The sequence below is a fragment of the Papio anubis genome, chromosome 7, assembly GCF_008728515.1.
Source record: "Papio anubis isolate 15944 chromosome 7, Panubis1.0, whole genome shotgun sequence".
Classification (NCBI taxonomy): domain Eukaryota; kingdom Metazoa; phylum Chordata; class Mammalia; order Primates; family Cercopithecidae; genus Papio; species Papio anubis.
The window spans coordinates 152,504,518-152,528,784 of NC_044982.1; the positions used below are offsets into that span (position 1 = coordinate 152,504,518).

The 24,267-nt window shown below is 38.1% G+C and overlaps 1 protein-coding gene and 1 long non-coding RNA gene across 4 annotated transcripts in view; both read right to left on the reverse strand.

Moving 5' to 3' along the window:
• LOC101015727 (putative GED domain-containing protein DNM1P46) overlaps positions 1-5,503 on the reverse strand; it is a 29,009-nt gene extending 23,506 nt beyond the window's left edge. The window contains exons 1-3 of one of the 3 annotated variants that reach the window (XR_004185216.1): positions 4,471-5,503; positions 4,055-4,163; positions 413-550 (exon numbers count right to left, since the gene is read on the reverse strand). Coding sequence is in view for 1 of the 3 variants with exons in the window: in XM_031668860.1 (XP_031524720.1) it covers positions 413-550; positions 4,471-4,620 (288 nt within the window). In the remaining 2 variants the exon portion in view is untranslated. Of the gene's footprint in view, positions 1-412; positions 551-3,559; positions 3,816-4,054; positions 4,164-4,470 lie in introns of those variants that run through there. The other 2 variants (XR_643023.3, XM_031668860.1) reach the window with 2 other exon arrangements.
• An 8,204-nt stretch (positions 5,504-13,707) lies between these two features.
• On the reverse strand, positions 13,708-22,337 carry LOC110743666. Its single transcript, XR_002523007.2, has 3 exons — positions 22,250-22,337; positions 17,309-17,396; positions 13,708-13,800 (listed from the first exon to the last, which is right to left on the reverse strand). It is a non-coding gene; the product is annotated as an uncharacterized LOC110743666 (long non-coding RNA).
• Between the last annotated feature and the right edge of the window lie 1,930 nt (positions 22,338-24,267).

A 24,267-nucleotide genomic window follows, 5' to 3' on the forward strand; every position in this document is an offset into this window, starting at 1 on the left:
GCTCAAAGTGATCCTCCAATGTCAGCCTGTCGAGTAGCTAGGACTATAGGCACGTGCCACCACCAAGCCCAGCTATTTTTAAAATTTTTGTGTAGAGACCAGGTCTCACTAAGTTGCCCAGGCTGGTCTTGAACTCCTGGGCTCCAGCTATCCTCCCGCCTTGGCCGCCCAAAGTGCTGGGATTACAGGCATGGGTCACCGTCCTCAGTCCCATGTTATATTTCCATGAGATAGCTCTGGTCTGGACCGTGCCTGCCACCCTGGACCTGGTCCCATAGGGCTGGTTAGCATCTCCCCCAGGCCAACATGGCTATCTCCATCCCCAGTGCCACAGGAGCCCCCTGCCCCCATGAGACGGTGCATGCATGTTGTTGATCATGACGTGCATGATGGTCTTGGGCGTGACACCAACCGTGAGGTCCCACATGGTGTTGTTGACAATGGCCATGTAGGAGTCCTCCAGGTTCTGGGTGGTTTCCATTTGCCGCTCCAGCTGTGAGTCCATGGAGTGCATGAAGCTGTTGGAGCCATTCTCCTCGGCTTTGCTGCCCTATCATGGAGAACACAAGGGCATCAGGGTGGCCAGGCCATGCAGCCAGGCTCCGGGAATTCCTAGGATCTCAGCCCCTCCAAGGGTACCTGGAACACTGAGGCACAGAGAGAAGCAACTGGCCTGAACACGCACCCAGCTCCCCACATGGCTCTAGACGGTTTCAGGCCTCTGCCTCTCAGGACCCCAGATTCACCTGCTTCAGTCTCATCTTAGTGCCCAGAATTTCCCTCAAGTTACCAATCCAGAAATTGGAAAAGAACATATCCGGGTCCCTGGCTTGGAGACCTGGACAAAGCTTGTGCCAGGCTGCAGACGCCTGGCAGGAGGCAAGAAAAGGGCACACTCACTTTCCCCTTGTCCTCGGAGGCCCACGCACCAACATTGCCACCGCCGCTGCCACCAAGAAACACACCAAAGTAGACACACACAGAGAGGAAAACAGGAAGGGTTGAGTGAACCTGGGACACTGCACCTCAACTTTAAGGCTTGTGGAATTCAGTTAGCTAATATTTTGTTGAGGATTTTTGCATCAATATTCATCAGTGATATTGGCCTGTAGTTTTCTTTTTTTGGATGTATCTTTGGTTTTGGTATCAGGGCGATACTAGCCTTGTAGAAAGAGTTTGGAAGTATTCCCTCCTTCTCTAGTTCTGGAATCGTTTGGATAAGGTTGGTATTAGTTCTTCTTTAAATGTTTGCTAGAATTCAGCAGTGAATCATCAGGTCCCAGGCTTTTCTTTGCTGGGAAACTTTTTATTACCGCTTCGATCCCATTATTTGTTATTGGTCAGTTCAGGTTTTGGATTTCATCATGGTTTAATCTTGGTAGTCTAGATGTTTCTGGAAATTTATCCATTTTTAGTAGGTTTTCCTATTTCTTTGCATATATTTGCTAATAATAGCCACTAGTGATCCTTTGAGGGTTTGGTTTTTTGTTGTTGTTTTGTTGACTTTTTTTTTTTTTGAGATTGAGTTTCGCTCTGTCACTCAGGCTGGAGTGCAGTGGTGCAATCTCAGCTCACTGCCAGCTCCGCCTCCCGGGTTCACGCCATTCTCCTGCCTCAGTCTGCCGAGTAGCTGGGACTACAGGTGTCTGACACCACGCCAGAGTAATTTTTGTTATTTTTAGTAGAGACGGGGTTTCACCACGTTAGCCAGGATGGTCTCGATCTCCTGACCTCGTGATCCACCCACCTCAGCTTCCCAAAGTGCTGGGATTACAGGCTTGAGCCACCGCACCCTGCCTGAGTTTTTACAGTATCAGTTGTCATGTTTCCTGTTGTTTGTCAATGTTATCTTGTCAAAAACCCAACTTTTAAAAATGTTTTTAAATTTTATTTTAGTTTAGTTTAGTTTTTGAGACAGAGTCTTGCTCTGTCACCCAGACTGGTGGGCAGTGGCACAACGTCAGCTCACTGCAAACTCTGCCTCCCAGATTCAAGCGATTCTCCTACCTCAGCCTCCCGAGTAGCTGGGATTACAGGCGTGCACTACCATGCCTGGCTAATTTTTGTGTTTTTAGCAGAGACGTCATTTCACCATGCTGATCAGACTGGTCTTGAACTCCTGACCTCGGGAGCTGCCCATCTCAGTCCCCCAAAGTGCTGGAATTACAGGCATGAGACACCGGACCCGGCCCACAGTTTGTTGTTAAATTTTACTTATTTACTTTTTCTTTTCTTTACAGACAGGGTCTCATTCTCTTGCCCAGGCTGGAGTGCAGTGGTGCAATCATGGTTCACTGTAACCTTGAACACCTAAACTTAAGAGATCCTCCCACCTCAGCCTCATGGATAACGGGGAGTACAAGTGTGCACCACCACACCCGGCTAATTTTCCTAGTGTCTGGTGAGACAGGGTTTTGCTATGTTGTCCAGTCTGGTCTTGAACTCCTGGCCTCAAGCAATCCTCCTGCCTTGGCCTCCCAAAGTGTCAGGATTACAGGCATGAGCCACCATGCCCTGCCTGTATATACAGTTTCTTTTCCAAGTTATATAAAGCATGCTGTATGCATCCTTCTAGAATTTATTTTTCACTTAATAGTATATTGCTAAGATTCTTATTGTTGCTTATAGCTGATTCATTCTTTTGACTGCTTGGGACATCACTAGAAGATAGAGATCCTTGTGATCTTCTAAGAACTGCTGCTGGGAGTATACACTGATATGACCACCAAACAGTTGACTCCATCTCGTATTGAATATTCACACCCTCCCAGCTCAGAAATCTACTCTACATCCAAGAGAAATTTTGTCTATATAAAACAGGGATGTGGACAAGAATATTCTTAACAACTCTGTTCAAAATAGCAAAATCTATTGCCCATCAACTAGAGAGTATAGCTGACTAAATTGTGCTTTTATTCCCTTTGATTTCCTAAATTTTTATGATGCAAGTGGGTTTTTCCATGGCTATTTGGGACGGGGATACTCTTAGTCATCGAAGTCAGTTGGCAGTCCTGTTTTAGCCCTAGGGCAATCGGTGCTGCCCAAAACAAGCATAAATAGAACAAGCAGCCCCATGGAGCCACTGCCTTTCGCCTCCCTGGAGATACAGGCCTGTCCCTGTAGGAAACAGCCATCACACATCAGTCTTTTTTCCAATGCTTTGTCACCGGTTGAGTCCAAAGAACACCCTCAACCAAAACATTAAGCAAAGCTTATTGGGGCTACCATTTATTGAGCATTTATCATGTGCCTGATCAATGCATTAGTGTATGCAATTGCATGCATTATTTTTATTATTTTATTTATTGACTTATTCATTCATTTGAGATAGGGTCTCTCTCTGTTGCCTGGGCTGGAGTGCAGTGGCATGATCACGGCTCACTGCAGCCTCAAACTCCTGGCCTCAAGTGATCTCACCTCAGCCTCCCGAGTAACTGGGACTAGAGGAGTAAGCCACCAAGTCCAGCTAATTTTTAAAAACATTTTCAGAAATATGGTCTGGCTTTGTTGCCCAGGCTAGTTCAACTCCTGGCTCTGCTTCTATCCTCCCCCAGCCTTATTATTGCATTTTATCTTCACCATCATGCTGTAAGAGTGCCTGGGGTTAGGTGCTCCAAACAGTAGCAATGTAGCAGCCACCACTCATAGGTGACAATGAGACTCAGTGTAGACAAGCAACTTCTCAAAGGTCACACAGCTGGAGGGTGGCTGAGCCAGGATGAAGACCTAGGACTCTAAAGCTGGTGCGCCAGTAAATGAGAAAATCTCTGGGGCTTCAGGATAGCTTCCTCCCAAGAAATCTTTCTCCAAAGGTTCTAAAAACAATGACAGATCCATCTTTCATAAAGCAAACAAAACTAGCAACCCCTTCATTTTGGGGCAGAGGGGAAGGGGTAAGATAAAGGTTAGATAAGCTCCAGGGCATCCCATTTTAATCCTACATGTTTATAAGGCAATTGCCAGCACAGCACCCCAAACCTAAAGAACCATGCACAGCTGTCTCTGTGGGGCATGGCGTGTCCCTGGATGTAAAGATTTTCCTATGTGTGCTTACAGGCCAGTGGCATCATCCTCAGTCACAGGTTAAACGGCAGCTAGGCACCACCATGAGAATCTGCTGAGCTTTCCAATTAGTTTATCTGTTGTTTGCAGTGAAAGATGCCCTGAAAAGAACGGGTGTTGGTGGGAAGAGTTCTCATTTGAGGTCCCCTGATCCTGGCACAATCTCCTTCCCCGGTCGCAGGAATCAGGAGACTCCATCTGTAAACACAGGCTCAAGCTATGTCCCCCAGCCCCCTCTTTCAGCCAGGTGCCACCCTCTGCTTCTCTTCCATAGGCAGCCTAGAGCTGCCACATTCCCTTAGGATCTGTGCCCTCGGGCCTGGCTTAATTTCTTCCTCTCCAGAGGCCGACAAAGCCTAACTCATTACTGGATGCCAGTTCCTTTGCCTGACTTTCAGTGACTCCTACCTGACCCTGGGGTTTTCTGTTTCTTGTCTCAGCACTAACATTTCTCATTCCTCCACAAGATGAATTGCTCACTCCAGCCAACTGAAGCATGCTCTTCTTGCCACAGTTAACTCTAGGCACATAGCTGGTGCAAAAAAAACCCACAAACATTATGTCAATTTCATTGATCAACAAAAGTGCGGGCTCCACGGCAAAGTCAACTTGATAGTGCCTGGGCCTCTGAGTTCAAGAGCCTTCTAGACAAAGGGCTCTGAGCTGAAACATGAGCATGCACACACAGGCCTCCCTCTCGGTCTGATGAGATCATTAGGATTCTCGGTTGTTATCCCTGAGCATTTTCCTGCCTCATTAATGCACGTGTAGCCAACACAATAATAATCATAGCTAATAACCGCTAAAGCTGAGGACTTTCCTGAGCCAGGCAGTGGCTTTAAAAACTTTAAAGTTTTCACACAGACTCTCATTGAATAATTTGTTTTTCAGATCAAGAAACTGAGACTTACTATCACATTTGGGATTAAGTTTAAAAAAAAACAAAAGAGAGAGAGAGAAACTGACACTTAAAGCTGTCAAGTATTTCACAGCCAGCAAGTGGCTAAGTTGGAACTTGAACCCAGGTAGTGTAGCCCTGGGATCCTGTGCCCTTACCCATGATCCAGTGTTGGCTACAGGAAACTAAAGTGTACACGTTTTCAACTATAGTTTAAATGGGTGACATATGTTTCCTATATTTTCCCTAGGTGACTTTCAGTTTGGGGGTATTCTACTTACACAATCTCTGGAGCTAGATATTAACTGAGAACAAATAGAAACTAATGAACTCTGAAAAACATAAAACATGAGCAACATGATGTCACCGCAAAAGACAAATCAGCACACAGCCTTCCTGTGACTGTATTTTGCTAACAGTCCACGAACTAATAATCAGCCTGAACTCAGCAGTGCTCGGTTCCCTTGGGAGACGGACAGACACACGCAAACACACACTCACACACCATTGGGAGACACACACACAACCCCCTTGGGAGACACACACACAGAACACGACACACATGAAGGGCCGGATCTCAGCTCACTGCAAGCTCCGCCTCCCAGGTTCACGCCATTCTCCTGCCTCAGCCTCCCGAGTAGCTGGGACTACAGGCGCCCGCCACCTCGCCTGGCTAGTTTTTTGTATTTTTTTAGTAGAGACAGGGTTTCACCATGTCAGCCAGGATGGTCTCGATCTCCTGACCTCGTGATCCACCCGTCTGGGCCTCCCAAAGTTCTGGGATTACAGGCTTGAGCCACCGTGCCCGGCCTACCAAACTTCTATTCTTTCTTTTCTTAATCCATTTCCCCCCACCTTTTCTATTATATTAAATGTAATTAAATAGAGATGTTTGGCTCAGGCTATGAAATTTGACTCACATCCCATGTCAAATTCATCACCAAATCCTGTCAACTCTACTTTAAAAATATTTTCAAAATATGACTACCTCTTACCAGTACCACTCTAGTTCAAATCATCCAATCTCTTTCCTAGGCGATTGCAGTAACATCTCACTACCTAGATCTACCCTTTGTCCTGTAGTCAATTCTTATCTCAGCAGACAGCAGACTATTAAAGCTGTGAACCATATCAGCCTCCATTTCAAGTGCCTTTAGTGGCTTCCATTTCACCTCCAGTAAAATAGAAATCTCCACAATGACATCTAAGACTCTCCATGGTTGGTACCCCTTCTTGCCTTACAACTAAAAACTCTTCTACCATTTCCACTGTATTTACTCTGCTGTAGCAACGAGACCTATTTGCTGTCCCTTAAACAAAGCAGATGTCTTTCTCTGGTCTTTGCATTTGCTGGTCCTGTTACTGGGCGTGTTCTTTTTCCCATCCACTTGATGACTTCCCTCATCTCCTTCAAGTCTTCTTACACAGTGAAGACTTCCCTGGCAACCATATTTAAAACAGAATCTTCAGTCCCATGTCCAGCACTCTTTATGTACCTTCCTTGTTTTATAATAGTTTGAGAAAATGAGTAAGCGTTTTGGGGACACAGCTCTTACTATCATCTGACATAATTAGGCATAAAACTGTATTTCTTAATTATTTTCTTATGTATTTGTTGACCTCCCATCATAACTAAACATTTAGTAGAGATTGTCTATTTTATTCACAATGGTATTCCTAATTCCTCAAAAAGTGTTTGGTATAAAACAAACATAAATTGAGCATTTGTTGAATAAAAGAATTATATGTAAAATTATGGTCAGGTGTTATTCGAAGGGAAAACTCTTAGCCTCTAAACAAATTTATTTGGATGCCTGGTAAATTATATTATAACTAATTTGGGAAATAAATTTGTTCCCCTTATGTCAATTGAGGGAAGCTTTGGCAGGAGCATTCTGCTTCATCTCCAAGTCTTTTTCTTCAAAGCCTGTTGTTATTTTTTTTCAAATCTGACAACCCTGTGAGACCCACCCAGCTGAAGATTAGCTGGGATGCCCAGTTCCTGTTCTCACTGTGGGGCACCAGATTTTCTGGGCAAACAGTGTGAGTAGATAAAGCAATGGGATGGGGTGAGGTTACCTGCATCAACCTGTTCTAGGCTTTGCCCTTCAACACATACTGTCCTCCTGAGCCAGGATGCAGACCATGGCTACTTTTGCCCCTGCATGTCTGTTCTGATTTCTTTCTTCATATGGGATGTCTCACTGTTCTCCTGCTTTTAATATGGAGCTTCAGTCTCTAAGCTAAAAGGCCAAGTACAGATTCACTTGCCAATGAAGCTCTTTAAATTATCTCTTCTTTCTCAGGACTCATTGACTGTAAGTCCATGGAACAAAAACAGAATTTGCTACTTTTCACTGACATTGTTTTAGTTGAGTTGTGTTTAACTAACTTGTTGAATGAACTGACACTGTATATTCTCCCTGTAAAATAACAGTGTATTTTCTATTATGCCTATGTAAGTGGTTGCCTCAACTTGGTGTTATGTTAACTTATCTACCAGACAGTTTATTTAGGTTGTATTCAAGTTAGTCTTGTGACATAAATAAAATCAGTGATGTGATTATAATAGAGTGGTGCTATTTATGTAAAAATATGTTGGGTCTTGAAAAGATTAGAAAAAGCTAAGTTGATTAATGTGAGGGCTAAGCAATGTAAAAATTTTAAGAAAAAATTAGAGTAATCAGAATAGCAAAATTTTAATAAGCTAAAACGTTTTTGCACATCACTTTTTTGTTCTACTTTAAATAAATAAAAATTTAGAATTATAATTGACTTGTTATGATCATAATTTATACAAAGAAGACAATATATAGAAACTCCAGTTAATAGAGTAATAATCAAAGGGTCCTGGACTTATATCAAAATATTGGCCAAATAATTTACATTTCTGGTTTTTTTAACCCCATGATCCTCCTTCTTAACTCACTTTTTAGATTAACTATCAAAACACTGGTCTCAATTATATTTGAATAGAAGGTTCTATTCTATTGTTCTCTAACTTGACCATGTTTGGTACCCTTAATTAAAATATATAATTGTTTAGTAAATAGTTTTCATAGATGTTTTCATTTTAACTGGTTCTATGAAAGCTACCCAATAATGGGCAGGTTGAATGGTCGTGGGGTGGGCTCAGTGTTGGTCTGTGGAATGCTACCGTAGGCCTCCACAAACCTAAGACACGGAAACGTACCCTTAGAATTATTATCTACTTAACAGTAGAAGTGTGGCTGAACCTGAGGCTTGCCTGACTCCATACTTCTTGGTGTTATTCACAGCACCACAGCCTAATTTTGCTTGTTTCCTTATTTGAAGAAATCTTGAAAAAGAATTGCATTCTTTGATTTTTCTAGTTAATTAAAAATTTCATCTGAATCAGCAATATCTTACTGTGAAGGCAATTGTATCTCCTAAAAAATCACAGTGGAGATATATTTGGAATAAATATATCCAAATATTTAAGTAGTACATTCTCAAATATCTGAGTAGTATATTCTATGAATTATGTCTGCAGGCTTAGAAATAACCTTCATATAATGTTAATAAAAATCCAACTAAATAGCTATTCAAAGTATACTCATGGCATTGGACATTTGGGGGTAATTTTCACCAACCATCAATGTCTGTATTCATATATTTATATGAAGGTATTGTTATTTCTGTAGTCTTGGTCAATAAAATTTGCTCATGTTTGATATAATTTCCACATACCCATAGCATGTCTTTGGAAGTAATGCAGTGCTTGAAATTTAAGGAAAAAAATATCTGGTTAGGATTCCAAAATATAAATCATTGAATAAAATAGTGTCACTTTTAAGATGAGGACAATATTTTGATGGGAGGATGTAGATGGTTTTGTGAACAACAAAATAATCTTGAAGCCACATACATACAGTAAATGTTCACACTTAGGACTATGTGGGAATGGCAGCAGTTATTTCTAATAAGTAACGTGTGAAAATCAATAAGACAGTTCCAGAAACGCCTCCTGCTTGTTCATGGCATAAAGCCAAAGCTCTGCTATATGAATATTACATGTTTTTGACAAAACATCTAGTCTTACACCAGATACAATATTCTAGTTTCCTGAAGAGGAAACTTTATTAAAGCATGTGCTAAGTAAACTATAAGATTCATATTAGAAACTTTAGTCCTATAGCTGTTTCTATTTATTTGGGGTTGGAAAAAATGGCATTCTTGTACATGTACTTGCTTTATAGTTTTTAAAAAAAAAAGAGGGGGGGCAAAATAAATCACACTCTCAAAGCATCAAGGAAATTTATAGTGGAATTATGAATCATATCATTGTAGAGTCATTTTCCTTTGTATCATGATATCATATGAGACCAATGTCAAAAGGAATAGGTTAAAAAAGGACAAAAAGTTTTTAAAATCATTTCAGTTAACAGATCTAAACAGAGTTTAGCTATGAAGCAATGAGCAATGGAATACAAACTAGTGAAAAAGATGAACAACTAGGGATTAAATGTTGAGGAAAATTGTTTTCTAATGAATTAATTTTGAATTGATAAGAGAAAAATTAAAGAATAAGGACCTTTATACAACTTTGGTGACAAAGTATTTGTCTATACAAGTTTCTTATGTCTAGTGCCTTCCTTACCTCCCAAATATTATTTTATAACTCTCTGATAATTTCTCAATGATATATATGAGATATTCATATCTAAAAATGTCACCAATATTTTGAACTAGTATCAAAAATAAAGATGTATTTGACATAGGTTTATTTACTGGTTTGATACATAAATAAAATGAAAATATAAATCACAACAGCAAAGATAATAAAAACTGCATACTCACCTTAGAGTTTTTAAATAAGCTAATTGTTTTTCTTCTACACAAATAGCTAAAAATGTACAGTGAATACAAATGTACTTAATTTCTCTTTATTTTTCTATATTCTGATTGGTTAGTGAAGTGTCACAAAAGTGATGCTGCTGAATTTTTGCTATTTTCTCTCTAAAGTGATGTTCTGAAAGAAATATATATATAATTTGCGATTGTGAAGAAGTCCTTTTTTTAGTGCTAATTTATTTCCTTTGTGTACTTTTTTTTTTTTTTTTTTTTTTTGAGACGGAGTCTCGCTCTGTTGCCCAGGCTGGATTGCAGTGGCCCGATCTCGGCTCACTGCAAGCTCCGCCTCCCGGGTTCACGCCATTCTCCTGCCTCAGCCTCCGGAGTAGCTGGGACTACAGGCGCCCGCCACCACGCCCGGCTAGTTTTTTTTGTATCTTTTAGTAGAGACGGGGTTTCATCGTGTTAGCCAGGATGGTCTCGATCGCCTGACCTCGTGATCCGCCCGTCTCGGCCTCCCAAAGTGCTGGGATTACAAGCTTGAGCCACCGCGCCCGGCCCCTTTGTGTACTTTGCAGTAGACATACATGTTAAAAATTCAACAGAAAGAAGAGGATAAAATAATCATGACATGAAGCCCTTTTAGAAATTAGCAATGTTCTCTATTAGTAATGGTGTGATGATATGCCACTCCGTGAGCTCTTGAACTGAATGATTCATTATTCCTCTGCCACATGGAAACAGGATATTTAGTCTTTTTCCTATCTCAATGCAGTGCCTATGGTTTTGTTACAGAAACCTTAATTTTGCCTGCTTTTAGGTAAAGCAGTTTTTATACAAACTTCTCAGAGGGCAGCCAGATAACTTTCAAGCACATTTGAAACACCAGAGGTGACTCTGCCAAGTGCCCCAGAGAAAAGTTCAAACTATGATAAAGACACTTCTTCGGCCCATCTTTCTAAAGTTGCTGACTATATAGGCTTATTATAAGCATCAGACGAAACCATTGAGAGGAATGCGTCAAAGCTTGAATGTGCAGCTCCAGGTTATGATGTCAGCTTTTCCTTTGGATTACTGAAGAAGGAGAAAATCCATTATCCATGCATGAAACAAAAAGTTATATGGCCAATCAAATAGAAGGCATGCATTTGGTAATCCAATCCCAATATTTGCCATTTGCTTTAGTGGGGCTTAAATAGGTCACTTAAGTGGCGTATGCTCCACCTTCTAGAAGTGAGCAGAAAAATATTTTTAATTAATGGTTATTTTACTATCAACATTTTTTTGAAATTGAAAATGGAACCCCGGTTTTATAAGTAGTTTCTTCATTTTATTATTTATGAGGTGGCTAGCCTTGATTTGAAAAGTTCTTTAACATGACTAGCTTTCTGACACTCTAATGCCCATTTTCTAAGACTTCTGTGCTGTAAGCTGTTTTAACAAAGGGTCAGTGGTATGTCTTTAAATTCTGATTTTAGAGGAATTCCTAAATTCTCATTACCTTCACATTTTATCTACTGTGGAATGATAACTTTGTTAACATGAAGCTTTTCAAGCTGTCACTGTATTCCATCAGGTATTTCTGTTGGTTCATCAAAGTGAAATGAAATAAAATGAAAATGCAGGAAAAACAAATGAATAGAACACAATTAAGAGTAATTCATTTTGGCCTGGTATGGTGGCTCATGCCTGTACTCCCAGCAGTTTGGGAGCTCAGGAATTAGACACCAGCCTGGCCAACATGGTGAAACCCTGTCTCTACTAAAAATACAAAATTTAGCCAGGCGTCAGGCATCATGGTGCACGCCTTCTGGTGCTGGAAGGTACTGGAAGGCTGAGGCAGGAGAATCACTTGAACCTGGGAGGTGGAGGTTACAGTAAGCCAAGATCATGCCACTGCACTCCAGCCTGGGCAACAGAGCGAGATTCCCTCTCAGAAAAAAAAAAAGAAAAAGAGTAATTCATTGAAACACCAGTTTGTAAAGCATCAGGGATGCTTTTCTCTTGTTAAATATAACATTGTTGTTGAAAACGCTGCTAAAATTTTTCATTTAAAAAAAAAAGTAAATGAATTTTAATAACATATTATGTCATGCATGAAAAATATTTAAAGTTGACATTAATATAAAACTTATTGCACCACTTTAAAGTTTTTTTTGCTTTCTTTTTAAACTTTTATTTTAGGCTCAGGGGTACAAGTGCAGGTCTGTTACACAGGTAAACTTTTGTCATGGGGGTTTGTGGTACAGATTATTTCATCATCCAGGTATTAAGCCTAGCACCCATAGTTACTTTTCCTGATGATCTCCCATCTCTCTGCCTCCACTCTCTGAAAGTCCCCAGTGTGTGTCGTTCCCCTCTATGTGTCCATGTGAGTCTCATCATTTAGCTCCTACTTATGAGTGAGAACATGCAGTGTTTGTTTTTCTGTTCCTATGTTAGTTTGCTAAGGATAATGGCCTCCAGCTCCATCCACGTCCCTGCAAAAGACATGATCTCTGTTCTTTTTCATGGCTGCATAGTATTCCATGGTGTATATGTACCACATTTTCTTGATCCAGTGTGTCACTGATTGACATTTTGGTTGGTTCCATGTCTTTGCTATTGTGAATATTGCTGCAGTGAACATATGCATACATGTGTCTTTATAATAGAATGATTTATATCCCTTTAAGTGTATACCCAGTAATGGGATTGCTGGGTCAAATGCTATTTCTGTCTTTAAGTTTTTGAGGAATTGCCACACTGTCTTCCACAATGGATGAACTAATTTACATTCACACCAACAGTGTATAAGCATTCTTTTTTCTTCACAACTTCACCAGCATCTGTTATTTTTTGACTTTTTAGTAATAGCCATTTTGGCTGGTGTAAGATGGTATCCCATTGTGGTCTTGATTTGTATTTCTCTACTTATCATGAACAGACAGTTTTGAAAATTTTACAGTCTTATGAAGACAAATTAATACAGAATTTTCTGAGCTGGGGTACAAATGGCTTTTCTGGGGCAAGATAATAGAGATTAACAAAATGAGATTGGGAAAAATTGAGCTACATTATCGTCAAATTTAGCTTACTGGTAGTAAAAAACAAAAAAACCAACAAAACCGAAGTCTTGAACTTATTAATAACTATCACTGGTTTCCTTCCCTCTCCTAAACATGGATTGTCAGATTTCTCTCTGTGAGTTGTCCTCATCCACTACTAGGGTCAGTCAATGACCCTGCACTGTATTCCCTGAATGATTTTGCAATGAGTTTAATTCAGGTTCTTGACACTTTAAGAAATGTCAATATTCTCCCTTAACTTCTCTCAGCTTCCAATGTCTTCCATTTCTAATCCACCCTGCACACAGAACAGTTTATTTATCCTTCTTAAAAACGGAAACTACTCTCAGTTGTCTACAGGATTACTCAACTAACTTAGAAAAATAATTTCCCATATTTGGCCAGGCGTGGTGGCTCACGCCTGTAATCCCAGCACTTTGGGAGACCGAGGCAGGCGGATCATGAGGTCAGGAGATCGAGACCATCCTGGCTAACACGGTGAAACTCTGTCTCTACTAAAAATACAAAAAATTAGCCGGGCTTAGTGGCGGGCGCCTGTAATCCCAGCTGCTGGGGTGACTGAGGCAGGAGAGTGGTGGGAACCCGGGAGGCGGAGCTGGCAGTGAGCCGAGATCACGCCACTGCACTCCAGCCTGGGCGACAGAGCGAGACTCCGTCTCAAAAAAAAAAAAAAAAAAAAAAGAAAAATAATTTCCCGTATTTGTTGTCTCAAAGATACTAGAATATACCGATTTATACCTACTTATTTTTCCCACACAAATTAGCTCACTGTGAATAACCTCCATGCTGTCTTTTTGTTGTTGTTGTTGTTGTTGTCCATCTGAATTCTGCCCATTTAAGGCAAACTGATGTCTATAATTACTCCTGCTCAAGAACTTCTAGAGCCTTCTAACATCTGGTAACCAATTCCGTTTTTAAAGTACCTACTGCCATGGTTTCCGTTTTCTTGACTGTATCCTAACAGAAAAAATAGTACAAAGGGATCACAAATACAGAATAAAAGCTAGAAAGATAGAATGATTAATATTCACAAATTTTAGAGTAATGGATGGATAGTTTCATTGTAATTGAAAGTGCAGAGGATTTCTGTGAATTAGTATACTTTAAAAGCATTATTTCAGTGAATCCATGGCTGAGCACCTACTCTAATCTAGGTGCCGCCATCGGCCATAACAAGAAAAGGAGAATAAACCCTGGATTACGAGGCCTTCCCTTCAAGGCTGGTCTTGTTTATTTCTGAATGTCTTTACAGAGAACTCAGTTCTGATTTTGCAGTTTTATGTTACATGCATAGGACAGAAAATAGTGACTAGGGAAGCTCAGATTTCTAGCATGTCTGTTGAATAAATAATACTATTTTCAACTTTCTTACTGCTTTCATCTTAGGATCTACAGCACTCTAAAATACTAGTCAACCTTCAGAATACTCCTGTACTATGCTTATGGGTGATCTTTTTCTGAGGTTTACTAAGGGGAAAATCTGATGAATCGTAGACTGCCAAGCAAGTTCCCTGGAAAATGCAGATCAGACCAAGGAGCAGCCTTTTTGCCACAACAGGTAGTCTTGTTACTGCTTCAGGACTGCAAGAAGGAATAAATGAAAATGTGTTCATGTATGTGGCCTTAAGAATGTCACACAGAATTTGAAAAGTGAGAGCTTATCCTTGGAAAAAGAAAAAGGCTAAAGGCTGGTAGACACAAGAGATAGGACTGGACACTTGGAGAACAGGCTGATATCTTCTTAAATGCTGGGCAGAATTTTTAAAAAAATCTATGGTCTGTTTTTGCTAACTAGACCCTATATACTCTTCTTAGTAACATGCCCACATGGAAATAACCATCAGTCTCAGATGGAAAGAATGAGAAATCATCTAAATAGAGATGCAGAAAAGATTTAGCAGGATGAAAAGAACTGAACAGCACCGAGAGATGGGTGATATATAGTTCTGGAATTATACATTCAAAACACAAGCTGGTGAGACATTTAGAGAAAGCACTTTTGTACGCACTGTCTTCAGCCCTCTGCCAGGAAAGTCGTCTAGCCCATGAATAAAAGCAATGTTTCGGGACAACCAAGGGTTCTTTATCATTTCCTGTGTTCCTGTGGGACTTCCCTAGCCTTTGGATCCCTCACATTGCTCACTGCTCTGTGTCTCAAGCCTTGTCTCCTTGACATCCATATGGATTAGCTTTCTGGCTCCCAATTTAGCTCCATTTCCTTGATTGTGACAACTTTACATATAGGTATGCTGCCATTTACATTCTACATGGCTCCTCACACATGCGTACAGCATCCTTTAATTCATTTCTTTATAAAGCTGAAATTCAGTGAGTTCCAACCACATGCTAAGGACTGTGCTAGGTGCTAAAAATTAGTAGTGAGCAACACACTGATTTTTAGGAGTTTATACGTTGAGAGGGACTAAAATATTATTTAAACAAAAATTATTGGCGTAAATGTCATGTAGAAAAACATAGAATATGTGATGGCAAATAACAAAGCTCCTTGTCTAGGGCTTCAGGTACATTGTCCCAGAGGTGTCACCTCTAGACTAAAGCCTATGGCTATTGAATATGAAGGGACACGGGGTGGAATAGAGTGGCGAGGACTCCTGGGTACGTGCCTTGTGTGAAATTCTGAGTTAGGAAGGATCCGTTCTCTCTGAGGAATGAGTGTAGGCTAATGCCACTGGAGCAGACTAAGCATGAGGTAGGAAGACTTCATCTTGCTTTCCAAGAGGACAAATGCCTGGGTAGCAGAAAGGAAAATGAAGGAAAGAAAATGGATTCAACTGCTGATTGGGACCTGGGGACAATTAGGTTGAGGGTGTGAGGAAAGTGATGGCCGGCATGGCTCCATGTTTTTAGATGAAGAAAGGACATCTGGGCAGCATCTGCCTGATGTTGGCCAAGCCTATGATATACAGCAAACAGGTGCCCAGTTTCATCTGTCAAGAATACTATAAATGTAGCAACACTGTTCCCCTTGTCACATATTTGTGAAAGTAAGAGAGAGAGAGTGTGTGTGTGTGTGTGTGTAAGGTATGGAGGTCAAGAAAAGGCTGCTATCATGCACTCTGGGTAGTTTTTGAGAGAGGAGGAAAGACCCAGGAATTAAAATGTAAATGAGATACATAATCATGGTGAAATTAAAAAATGGAACAGGAAGTAACCATGAATTAGATCCTTAAGGCAGAATGTTCTGGAAGAACATGGAGAAGATAAACAGCTTAGCTGAGTTCTTGATTACATACAGAAGTGAAACCCTTGCATATATACAAAATTACATTAATATTAGAAGTCTTTTGGTGTGATTAAAATCAAAACATTAAACTTACTGAGCATATATGGAATCATTATTTGAAATTTTTGTATATTCAAATTATAGTTGTATTATTTTTCTGGATACAGTTTTATTAAAATGAAGACAAACTTAAAACATGGGAATATTGCCTGGAAAGTAGAATCAAATATGCAATAAATTTCTAGAAATTAATAAATGGTTTCATTTACATTATAAGCAATTATTGATGTATAGCCATTAATCTTTTCATTTGTTTTCTGATCTTATAAACACTTCAAATAATATTTATTTTAAAACTTTTTAATTGATTCAAAATTAATCTCAATAATGACAACAATTTTTGGATAAAGTTTATATAATCATTATTATTATTAAAAATGAAAAAAACCCAACTATATAAGGTGAAGCCTTTACGGAAGACCACAAACTTATTCAAGTGTATTTTTGCTTTGTCAAAAAATTTATCCCTTAATGTCAAACAAAAGATTATAGAGCTAAATAGTACTTTTCTATGAAAAGAAAACAATGACAACAATGAAAATAAAAATCAAGACTTAAGAAAGAATAGAAAACCTTAAGGAATATAATAGTGACAGGCAATTTTAGCATTAATTATGTAATCCCTTATTTAAAGTTAAACATAGCTATGACAAAACTGAAACATTCTCTTGCTAAATGTGATATGCCAACTGAACAGTGAGAAAGTTTCCCTTCTAAATAGCTTAAACTTAGCCTGGAAATGCAGATTGTTGGTATTTTCTCTACCCTCCAAAATTGTGATAATGAAATCTTTTAGTCTTCCCATTTCTGTTATACATAAATATGATAAAACGAGAACAAGAAAATATGTTTTCATTGCCTTAGGATGATGCATTTGAACTCAGAGTCTTCATATAATTATCATATTATCAGAACTTCTACAATGACGATAGTCAATACTAAGAGCAAAAGTTATCCTAAAGTGCTTCCATAACGAAATGTGTTATTAGCAAAGATTTATTTAACAGTTTCAAAGTATTTTATAGTCTAAAAATCACATACATTCACACATATGTATTATTTGAATAAATGCCTAAGAAAATGAAACCACAGTTTAAAGAAAACACATTTTTAAATTTTAAAGCAAAGATCATTTACAGCCGTAACTAAAATATTAAATACCTCTTAAGTGTGTCTAGGATTCATAGGCAAAGCAGACGTGACTCTTGACGGATTTTGTTTCTTGACAATTTTTGCTCACTTGAAATCCCTAGAAAATATGCCCACCGGATTAACAACAATTTTAGAATAACTTATGAATTGGCTTTTAGGTAAAGTTTCTGAATATTCATTGTTGAGCTACCTCCTGCTCCACACATAAATTATGATATAAATTGTTCTAAATGTAATATATATTATTGTTACATGTGATCAAGTGTCACACACAAATACCTGTTCACCTCATCTGCATGACTGAATGGCAGAAGTTTTAGAGCAGCTACCCCAAAGCAGCAATGTCAGCCATCTTCTCCAATCTTCCCTACACTTCTCACAGCTCTCTCATAGATGACAGTATGCCCTTCACCAAGATCCATCCTTTCTTAATTATATGGAAAACCTCAATTTCATAACCCATGAACAGAAAGGGGAAAAATCTCTCATTCTTTTACTCTCTACAGTGCCAAATATACTGTTTGATTTTTCTCTTTCTGCCTCTCTGACCCTGTTTTCCTGTGTCTTTTTCTTTCTCTTTTCTCTTTTTTAGTGATCAGGTAATTACTTCTGGTCCATACTATGGCCTCTTTTCCATAGTTTTATTTTCCAAGTGCTCTCTGCATTATCAGTTCCTCTCCCTCTCTAGATTACACCAATTCTCTATTTTTTAGTAGCTTCATTTTGGAAACACCAACAGTGGCATTTTTATGAACACAGTACATTTCCGTACACACACATACGCACATCACACACACACACATACATACACACCTCACACACACACATACATACACACCTCTGTTTAAGACCTTGAAACCCAGAAAATTCTAAAAAAGTAGATCAGAGGTGTACTTCCTTTCAACAAATTCAAATTTTGGCCAAAAATATCTTTTTGTGAATACTTTGTAAATCTATACCCTCATCTACTGAAAATTATGCATAATGTTTCCAGTTGTGTTGAAATGCTTCAGTATAGGGTAGCATTTTTTCCTATTTTTAGTTAAGAACTGAATAGAACCCAATGCTGAGAAGGAGTGACAAATGAGATCCCTTCCTGAAGCAACTACGAGGGGAATATAAGGTCCACAATATAGCTCCTTTTTGAAATATGATTAACCATTGAATTACACTAATCTCTTTGTAAAACCCTGCATTATGGTAGCATGTGCAGTATTGGAAATTTAAGAAATATATGTAATTCTTCTATACACTTAGAGTTTTTAGTCCAGATGTCAAATGATAAATTATAAATGCTGAGTACTAATATTCTCCCTCCAAATTGTATTAGAAGTACTCTGCAGCATAGGAAATGGAAATTTTAATTCACTAGTCTACTTATAACTTCAAGTTAATCTTCTCATAAAATTGTCTGTCTTGGATGGGGAACATCACACACTGGGGCCTGTCGTGGGGTTGGGGGTCGGGGAAGGGATAGCATTAGATATACCTAATGTAAACGATGAGTTAATGGGTGCAGCACACCAACATGGCACATGTATACATATGTAACAAACCTGCACGTTGTGCACATGTACCCTAGAACTTAAAGTATAATAAAAATAAATAAATAAAAATAAATAAAATAAATAAAAATAAATAGTAAAAAATATTTACAATATCTTTATGCACAGGTAGTACATTTATAAAAACAAAATACCTACAAATAGAAAAAAATTGTCTCACAAAGTATATTTACACATCAATTTACTAAACTGAAATTAGAACGTTTGTAAGAATTGATATACCTATAAAAATATTGATTCTGTATAATTAGCTTTTTTATTATTGATAGCATTTTTTAAATTAGAAGAAAAAACAAGGTTTATTATATTATGAAAAGCCAGCAGAAACATGCAATTGTGAGATTATATCCTTAAATATTCACGGATGTCCTATTTCCATTTTATTTACCCCAGTTTCTTTTTTTTTTTTTTTTTTGAGACGGAAGTCTCACTCTGTCGCCCAGGCTGGAGTGCAGTGGCTCGATCTTGCCTCACTGCAAGCTCCACCTCCTGTATTTACCCCAGTTTCTTAACTTAGTAATCTTGAACTCAGCAAATATTTATATATGGTGGCCATGTATCATTTACAATACATAGTAAAAATCACTGATAACTTGAATGAAGCGTTGCAGGAAGTATCCTAAACAACACTAGGGGAAAAAAATGTATTGTTAATATATTGAAAATTACAAAAGAAAATCCATCCCTGTTATGCTAAAATAATGAAATTTGTTCTTTGTAATTTCCTAAAAGTAGATGGATAAAGTAATTTACAAGTTTTTGGTTAGTATATTATTTAACTTATTTTTTGTTTTTTTGTTTTTAATTTTTTTGAGACAGAGGGTCTTTCCATCACCAGGCTGGAGTGCAGCCTATTTATGATCTCAGCTCACTGCAACCTCTGCTTCCCGGGTTCAAACGATTCTCCTGCCTCAGCCTCCTGAGTAGCTGGGACTACAGGCATATGTCACCACACCCAGCTAATTTTTGTATTTTTAGTAGAGACAGGGTTTCACCATGTTGGCCAAGATGGTCTCTATCTCTTGACCTTGTGATCCGCCTGCCTCGGCCTCCCAGAGTGAACTTACTTTTTCAATGTGAAGCAATCTAACGTATAGAAAAGGGAAGCACATAATATTCTTTCCACTCACATTTTAGTGATGCCTTCTCATTTTCAGCAGAGCAATGCTTGGAATTTTATATGATTGGGCATTTGCACTTTATAGCAATAAACTGATCAGTTGGTGGGGTGCTGAGATAATATGTGCTAATATTTCATTTATACCATACTCAGGAAGAAAATTATTGGAGACATGTCAGCTTAAGTGTGAAATACATTCATGGTCAGAATACAGAAATCACAAGCACACATAAGGCATTTGGCATAAGCTTCCTGACCTAGCTTTGAAGTGTTACAACATAGATTATTTGCCTCCAATTCAAAATGTCTCTTCCCTTAAATTAGGGATATAAATGGAACCATATTTTTCAGTGCTTGAGAAAGCATCCTTTTAGAGCAATGGTATTGAATTAAGAAATTCTGGTTCAGAATACAGTGGAACTTTAGTGTTCCATGGAAAACCCTTCAACATTTCTTATTTATGTATGAACTCAAAATCAATCCTGTATATTCAGAGAAGACAGAAATAATGGCTGAGATCTTTTCCACCTCAGTTGGCTTGATTTTCTAGGCATAGATATACTATTGCTTAGGATCATAGAAAGAGCACTGGGGCAAGGGTCAGGAGAGCTGAATCGTAGTCCTTGATTTGACATAGGATGTGGGATTAGCCTCTATTTTCCTATCTGTAAGTACCTTTCCTTTCTTAGAGTTGTGACTATAAGGATTTTATTTTTATTTTTTTCAACAGAATTATATAAAGTTTTAATTTCTCATCTCCTCCTTCCACAAACATATAAAAACTAAACATTGTCCCTCAATGATCTTGTTAATGCCCTTTTCTTTTCATTAATTTTATGGCCAAATTACTGTTGTTCCTGGGGAAAAAAATAAATGACAAGAGCAAATCTCCATCATTTTCAAGCCCCATAGGTAAATAATGTTAGCAGTTTGGGATGGATCCTTTCAGAAATTTTCAGTGTACATGTATCTTCATCATATGGTGATGAAATTATTCTCTACAAACTCAATTTCTGCTCTTCTTTTTGTAATGCAATATTTATTGACCACATTTATATTAACACATTCTTTATAACATCTGCGTAATATTCCATGGAATGGTCATTTTCTAGTGTAGCTAATGAGTTTATATTAATGGACTTTTTTGCTATTATAAATAATACTGTAATAAGCATCCTCATATATATTCATCTAGATTGATTCTTAGTGTAAATTATTAGTGGTGCCATTGCCGGATGAAAGGAAGTGCGTGTTTTAATTTGCCAGATATTTGTAATGGCTCTTCAAATTTTGGACCTATTATAGTCTCACAGGTAGTGCTTTAGCATGTTTCTTTCCTTTATCTTTGCCAAAATTGAATGTTTTATAACTAAAATTTTTGTTACTATGATATTCTTATTGTTTCAATTATCATTTTTTAAACAGTTATGATTGAGGTTGGACATTTTTCACATGTATGTTATCAACATGCTTTTTCTGATTAACTCAATAATTTTTAGTAAGTTGTCTGTATGCTGTGATTTCATTTTTACCACCTACTCCACTTTGCAAATAAAAAAATAATGTATTGTCAATATGGATAATTTGGAAAATGTACAAAAGTTAGCAAAACAATTGAACAGGAAGCTGAAGAAGGAAGGAAAATGCTGCTATCTTGATAAAGTGAGTCAAAAAAAATTCTATTGGATTTGGTGACTCGCAGGGTGATCCAAAGCCTAGAATCTTACCACAGACCCAATCAATCACCAACTACCACCAATTTCTTCTTCTAATATCTCATATGATCTCTCTTCTCAGCCCTTTGTGCTCACCGTGGTATTTGATTTCTGATTATTCTTTCTCCAGATTAGCCCTACTTGCAACTTCCACATGCAGTCTTCCACAATGCTGCCAGAGCAACAGCTACAACTCTATAACTGAAGGCATCGCCCTCCTGGGCTCTCCATATTGTTTATCATCTTCGACAGATAAACTAGATGAGCTCTTTTTACAACACTCAGAGAATGCTTTGAATTCACATTTCTGCCATCTTACTCACCTATTTGAATGAGTTCCCTCCCCCCTTGTATCAAATATTTTCTCTGATAATAATAAATTGAGTTATTTGTAGTTCCTGAAGAATTTCGTGTTCTTATAACATTAAATTTTTTCCCACACTATTTGTTATAACTAGTTTACCTATTATTTCTGCCTTAAAAAAAAAAACTCTGAATTTCAGATCAGACATTACTTTAGGTGAAGACTTTCCAGTCTGACTTCCTTTACCTGAGATAGGTATTTATTATTTCCTCATCTCACAGGACTTTGCAAATCCCTCTATTATGGTAGATAGCATGTTAAAATTTAAATTGCTGGCTTGCATGTCTGTTTTTCGACTCAGTGTGAGTTCATTCGCAGTAGTGATCATGTCTTTGGTTCTTAACAAAAGTGGTTTTCTTTGGATTTTCCTGAAGCAGAACCTAAGAGAAGAATTCACATAAAAATAATTTATTAACAAAGGACTCCAGGATAGATAAATAAGGCAACTAGTGAAGTAGGGCAAGGAAGACAAGGAAGTCAGGCAAGAGTGTGATCACCATGCAAAGCCCAAGAACAGCCTTTAGCCTGATTCCACAGGGAAACTTCCGAGTGTAAACTAAGCTTCAGAGCTATTATAATCCAGACTATGAATCTGGGGCTTTTGTCAGTATCTTTCAAAAGCTTAGTGGTTAGTGGAAATCTCAAGGGGATATAAACTCCCAGGCACTTCACACCGTTTTTAAGCAAGCGCCAAGTAGCTCCAGTAGCTGAATGGCAGTTCTCCAAAGGAAAAAGAATCATATAGGCACTCAATAAATTTTGAATGGCTAACTGGTGGGACAAATGGATAAATGACAAATTATGCAACATGGGATTGCTTAAAAGACAACAGGGGGACATTGAAGACTTCTGATGAAGACAGTGGTACCCTCAAAATGTTAAATTGAGTAGATTAGTTTGCAAGCATTGAGTAGAATAGATTAATGGAAGGAAAGTCTAAATGCAGGAACAGTATTTAAAAGAAAATTGCCATGGTGATAAAGACCTGTTCTAGCATGGAAGCAGCCATATGCAAAGTAAGACATGCCTTGGATTCATATTGCAAATGAAAATTTAACCATTCTTGATGACCGTCGGCATTTGTGAAATAAAGGAAAAGACAAAGAGTAGGGGTTTTGTGCTCAAGTGACAATGGGATTGCTTACAGAAAAGGAAAATCTGAACACATGCGGAGTTGAGTTACTAGGATAGGCTAGGGGCAGAGATAATGTTAAAAATTCAACTCTAGATGTGATGAGAGTCAGTAGGGACAAGCACACATATATATAGCAGACATATTGGAAAAGTGGGACTTGATCTTGAAAGATATGACAGATTGGAAATATGGATGTGAGATTTAGCATTTAAGACAGGAGAGCTAAACATGGAATGGGGAGAGGGAACCTTTAAAACAGAGGTTATGGAACAAAGATATTGAAGAACAGGACTATGACAAATGTCATATGGTGATACAGAAAAAGAAGAGATAGGAAAAGGTAGAGGAGAAACAGCACTTAAATTCACACTGCATTCTTAACTTACTCTAATGACAATTTAAGCTGTTATAACTTTTCCAAAAAACAATTTGACAATAAATACCAAAAATATTTTAATATTTGGATATTTTATTCCAGTAATCCTACTTTAATCTCAATAATACTAAGAAATCAGCTAGAGATAATCATGTTAGCAACAGTATCAAAATAGTAGTCTAAATGTCGAGCAATAAGAGAATATTATTATAGAACCAAAGGGTAAAATCTTACATAATCATTACAGTCTATGATTTTAGACACTATTTAATGCATAAAATTATTTTATAAATATTGTTTGAAAAAATAGGCTATAAAATATATAAACCAACATTACTAAAATTTATTTTGTTTACGTTATGTTATGTACATATGTGTAGATATGGATAGATATGTACACAATCTCATTTAGTGTATATAATTTATACACTAAATATGAATGTTGACAATTGTTAATTATGATTGTCTTTTTTTTTTCAAATTTTTCCAATTGAGCATGTTAGTTTTTATGTTTTTTGTGTTTTTTGAGAGAGGGTCTCTGGCCGGGCGCGGTGGCTCACGCCTGTAATCCCAGCACTTTGGGAGGCCGAGATGGGCGGATCACGAGGTCAGGAGATCAAGACCATCCTGACTAACACGGTGAAACCCCGTCTCTACTAAAAATACAAAAATTAGCTGGGCACGGTGGCGGGC